General features: G+C 37.2%; 1 protein-coding gene across 1 annotated transcript; it reads right to left on the reverse strand.

The window, feature by feature from the left end:
* Positions 1 to 3,649: 3,649 nt before the first annotated feature.
* On the reverse strand, positions 3,650 to 4,010 carry LOC149168936 (uncharacterized). The gene is made up of 2 exons (XM_089425021.1): positions 3,780 to 4,010; positions 3,650 to 3,730 (listed from the first exon to the last, which is right to left on the reverse strand). The coding sequence occupies exons 1-2, from the start codon at positions 4,008 to 4,010 to the stop codon at positions 3,650 to 3,652; spliced, it is 312 nt and encodes a 103-aa protein (XP_089281147.1).
* Positions 4,011 to 5,317: the final 1,307 nt, after the last annotated feature.

A 5,317-nucleotide genomic window follows, 5' to 3' on the forward strand; every position in this document is an offset into this window, starting at 1 on the left:
TTTTTGGATGAGGGAATGGACTCAGAGGGGTGACCTTTTTCCCTTCCTCAGCTAGAGGTTGTAGGATTGCTTTCAGTTAATCTCCTAGTGGGCGAGGTTTGGGATGATTTGTTCACAGTGAGCTTGGGAATGTCTGGCTTGGTTACAGGCTCTATGCTGAGTGGTGAGAGCTAGATTGTTGGATGAGGGAGCGGACTTAGAGGGATGACCTTTTTCCCTTCCTCAGCTAGAGGTTGTAGGATTGCTTTCAATTAATCTCCTAGTGGACTAGGTTTGAGATGATTTGTTCATAGTGAGCTTTGGAATGTCTCGCTTGGTTATAGGCTCTAGGCTGAGTGGTGAGAGCTAGATTGTTGGATGAGGGAGTGGACTCAGAGAGGTGACCTTTTTCCCTTCCTCAGCTAGAGGTTGTAGGATCGCTTTAAGTTATGTTGATGACAATGGGGTTGACTTAGATGAAAGAGGAATTGCTAAGGGATAGAAAGTAGATGTTTTGATGTAAAAGAGGGTTGAGAGAGATGGAAATTGATAGAGGGCTAGAGGAGCAAATACCCAAAGAGAACAAAATGGAAATGGGGGGTTGAAGGCATGGAACCTAGATTGTGAGTTGAACTAGAGAGGATTGATCAAATTGTGTTGTTGGGTGATGATTCTTCAATCCACAATCCAATATGGCTAGTGAGTGGCCCAAATATAATTAGTTCGATTCAGAAGGAATTGAATTGGAGTGAAAATGACCTTGCCCTAGTGTTGGAGGAGCTTGCGTTAAAGAAATTTGTTGTCGCTGAAATTCTAGGTCATCCCTTGTTGAATTTCCCATGTAGAGAGGATAATATGGGAAGGAAGCCATGATCCTAATAACGGAGTGATGGTATCTCGATTTCAAATTTTTTTAGAAAACTGAGGGAGCACATTTTTCCCATTATCGCACACCGACCTTGCTTTAAAGAGATCACCACCAACTCAAATCTGCATTCAAGATTGTGCATAGTACTGAGGTGATTATGATGGGAGGTGATCTCGATAACCACATACTTGGAGAATTTAAAGTTAGACTATCATTCTAGCACGATGATATAGAGTGTTCGTCCTTTGACTTGATATGTCTCTAATTGGGGTTGTATCAGTTTGGTACGTGTTATCATAATGGTGTTAGGGAGTTGTTTGAATGAGCATCCTTGGGATGACACGTTGCACATAGTCCCTGCGGGTGGAAGACATGTTTAATATCTTGTTTAATATCCCCGGAACCCGTGCCTAATTTTGAAATGATGGATTTTATTATTTGTGTAATAGGGAAAATATTATTGAACAAAATGTTATTGACTTAATCAGAAATGGTTTCTTTTAGTTATCGCCAAGAAATAGTTATGGAGTTGAGAACTCACTAGAAACTCCCACTTGGTTTTGAACGATTTTCGCAACTACCATTAGAGTACCGATATCATTCTTTCTTCACTATAGATCTCTGATCTGAGTACTGGGATGGTAACACCATTCGATTTATTTTAAAAGGATGTAAATGTGAATACAGTCATGTTGTTAAGAGGAAATATTATCCTCAAAATTAGAGAATTTAGATTTAACATTTGTTTTGAAGGACTTGAGAATTGTGGATCTAAATAACGATAAAAACTTGATCACTAAGTTCTGAGCATAGTTTCAAGGATTCAATTTTTTACCGAATTTCTTCATCACATTTTTTAACGCCGACGCTAGTTTCACCATGAAATGCCAATGAAAATTGTCGCAACGGATATAAACTTATGTCGACAAATCTATAAATGGATGCCATGATATAAACGTAGAATTTATTCTTGAAGCAATGCATGATGAATTGGTATACCTACAGGTCTCAATGGTTGGAAACTTGTGAACACCAACATTTCGACCGCTCGTTTATCAATATCTTTGGGAATTACGCTGAAGTGGTACTCTCTAACTACAGAGATGCAGTTCTCTTATTTGTGCAAGTATCAGATGCTTTAACCTCATTCATTCAGAACGTTGAGGCAACGACGTGGCTTTGAACATGATGTCCATTAATTCTTACGAGGGCGGTGGTGAGTTTGTAGCTTCTTATGATATTTAGCAAGCCGACAAAGATTGGATGGCATGGCCTTGAATAAGAGAGACGCTTCAAACCATAAATAAGTTAAACAACATACGACCGAAGATAGTATTTTGAGATGTTAATTCCTTTTTTTCTAGTGGAAAGTCCATCCGAGTATGAATTAATTCCTTTTGGATTTTATGGTACATTTATTCTGGTTAGATGATCCAAAAATACAAATTTTATGAGGTTATAAAATTAGAATAAAATAATTATTAATTTAAGATATCAAATTAATAATTATTATTCTAGAATGTTTAATTATTTAATGGAGACTTTTAGAATTAGCATATTGTTGTAACTAGATATGGCTCTCCAAATGTGTGGTATCTTAGGGCTCTATTATAGGAGATTAGTTAGCTAGTTGGTTTTAATAGCATTTATTGTAAATGGACACTTGTTATTTAATAAGTGATCCATAATTAGAGGTAGTTAGGACATGGAGCTTATAAATAGCTCATTGCAAGAGTGTTTGATTGTTCGGGTGTAAACTCTTGCAAAATCAATTATGTAATTTTTTTTTGTACGTCTCTTCAACGCTAAAAATGTCTAAGTTGATTAACTTATTTTCTGGTATCAGAGCTCCAGTAATGTTGCAGTGGATTTGAGGAGATTCCAACTCAACAAAGTCCTGTAAAACTCCATTCAGTAGGCCAACAAATCATTGGTATGGAAATTGTACAATTTTGTTTAAAAAAAAAAAAAATTATCATTGATTTTAGATTTTTCAAAATCTAAAATTCATTTTATTTATTATAAAAAAAATTGCTTTTGCTCAGCCTTCACACTTTTCTTCTGCTCAGCCTTCACACTTAGTCACACAGAGCCGATTGATCATCGAATAATGGCTATGGAGAAATTAATGACGGATTGATTAAAAATACATTGCTGATAGTTTGAATATCAATGTTTTCTTATAAAAAGTCGTATCAATTTCATAAGGCATGTATGTCCGGTTTGATACATCCTTGTCCTTCTGTTCCATTATTTTTCGCTTCTTTCTCTGCACCTCAAAGCATGTTTTGACAGGAGCATCATAAGATTCTTTCAATGGTTTGTACGTCAAAGCTTCCAGCTCCCTCTTGACTCTTTCCATCATATTCTGTTTTTCATTAATACTTCTGATATTGGTGCCGAGACTGCGAGAGCGTTGGCTAAACGAGGAGCACGGATTATAATTCTAGCCAGAAATGAAAAATTGGCCATGGATGTCAAAGCCCGGATACAGAGAGAGACCCTGGGAGCAGAAATCATTGTTCTGGAACTCGATAAATACGACTCCTGATGTAGTATCTACTCAGTCCCGCCTTCACTTGTCTTGAAGAAGTTCTGATTTGCTGTTGATCCTGCCTTTGGTTTCCATCCTCCGCGAGGGCAAAGGATCGATTCACAAGCACGCCTAACTGAATTGATCAAAGAAGATGTGGGACACAATCAAATATTTGATTGGAGCTTCAGGACCTAGCGGCTTTGGCTCTAAGTCAACTGCAGAGGATGTCATTGCACATTGTTGTCTCAATTCCGTGACAGCAATTATCACAGGTGCAACTTTCTAGTGAATCTTGCAATGCGCTCTTTACAAACACGCATCTCCATCTTTAATGAGTGTATACGAGACTATGTATGCACTGGAGTATGTTCAAGAACACTATTTTTATGGGAGTTGAGTTTCCAGGTCCTTACATTCCCTCTCAAGAACAAGTGCGTGGCTTTGAATTCTTAATACCGACCTCTTATGTGCAACAACTTTGACTGCTTTTATTCTTTCAAACTTCAGCCTGTAAATAGACTTGTATTTCTGATGAAAAGCTGCAGAATCAACCTCAGAAGGGAAATCTTTAGCCCAGAGCAATTTCCACAATGGATACTTATGCCCAGAAGCCAGGGGCAAGCACATTTTGTAAATTTGAAGAATATTTTGTGGAGATATAAGTGTTTTATTTTGTATTTGGAGTAATAAGGTGTTTTATTTGTAATTTGTAAATTGGGGAGATAAGGTGTGTTGGGTAATTTGTTTTTAAGAAGTTTTTTGGGATCATCACATTGTAGCTCAAAGTATTTTTTACTTTGAGGGGGGGTAAATTTTTTACCATATTGTGCAAAAGCACCATTGTACAAAGTCAAATTTTGAATGTTGCCTTGTAAAAATTTGAGAAATTGACTAGAGCCAAGTGCAAAGCTCAGTCAATTGTCTCCTGTTTTGATGACTATTCGAGGGTCAAGGCCAAGCCCTGATAGATCGTGTTTTTTGCGTGGTGTGTTGTGCTGACTATCTTGTACTTTCTGTTCTGCTTCTTAGTGCGTCTCTTCAACGCTAAAAATGTCTAAGTTGATTAACTTATTTTCTGATTCTGAGAACCTTGAAGGCACCAAATCTTATAAAACGTGGCATCGTCTTATTGAAAGCACACTCATTTACAATGAAGTATGGCAAGGAATATGTGATGGAGGTGTTAAGCCGAATAAACCCACAGATGCAGATGCACTGACAAAATGGGAAATCAAGAATGCCAAAGCCTTAGCTCTTATTAAATCGTCTGTGAATGATGAAATGTATGTTCATATAGAAAATGCCACAGATGCATGGACTGCCTTGAAAACTTTTAAAGACCTCTTTGATACTCAGCCTGAATCAAAGAAGGTTGATCTACAGTTAAAATTGTTGCAACAAAAATTAACTGAAGATGGTGATATGCTTGAATATCTCTCCAGACTTAAGAATATTAAGCAGGAAATTATTAATGCTGGTTTTCCCGCAATTGATGATAGCTTTATGGTCACAATTGTAATTGTTGGGCTTCCTTCTTCCTATACACATTTTTTAGAGACTTTACAAGTAACTGGGAAATTAGAAAAACTAAAGTTTGATTAACTTTGTGAAATGTTAAGTCAACATGATAAAACTTTTGGGAAGAAGAAGAAAGTTGGTGAAGAAGTTTTTCTCACAGAAGCCAGCACAAGTAAGTCATCAGCAGATACTTCTCGAGGAAGAGGCATATGGAATCAGAATCAAGCAACACATAATCGAGGTCGAAGCCAAAGCAGAGGCAACAATTTTAACAGAGGAGGAAGAAATAATTTTCAAGGTAGAGGAAACAACCAAGGAAGAGGCAATTTTCAAGGACAAGGATAGAATAGTCAAGGTAGAGGACAATCTCAAAATAGAGGTCAAAGCAGAGGCAGAGGACAATCTTCAGGAAGAGG

This window comes from Pinus tabuliformis, chromosome 4_2, assembly GCF_031772625.1.
Source record: "Pinus tabuliformis cultivar Carrire ecotype Pingquan chromosome 4_2, CPIR1, whole genome shotgun sequence".
NCBI classification, from domain to species: Eukaryota; Viridiplantae; Streptophyta; class Pinopsida; order Pinales; family Pinaceae; genus Pinus; species Pinus tabuliformis.

Excerpts from the sequence above, each read along its gene's own strand:
- LOC149168936 (XM_089425021.1), bottom strand. The coding sequence starts at position 4,010 with ATGTGCTTGCCCCTGGCTTCTGGGCATAAGTATCCATTGTGGAAATTG. Across the intron at positions 3,731-3,779 it reads AATGTAAGGACCTGGAAACT|TCTCGTATACACTCATTAAA; the intron begins CAACTCCCATAA and ends GTGCATACATAG.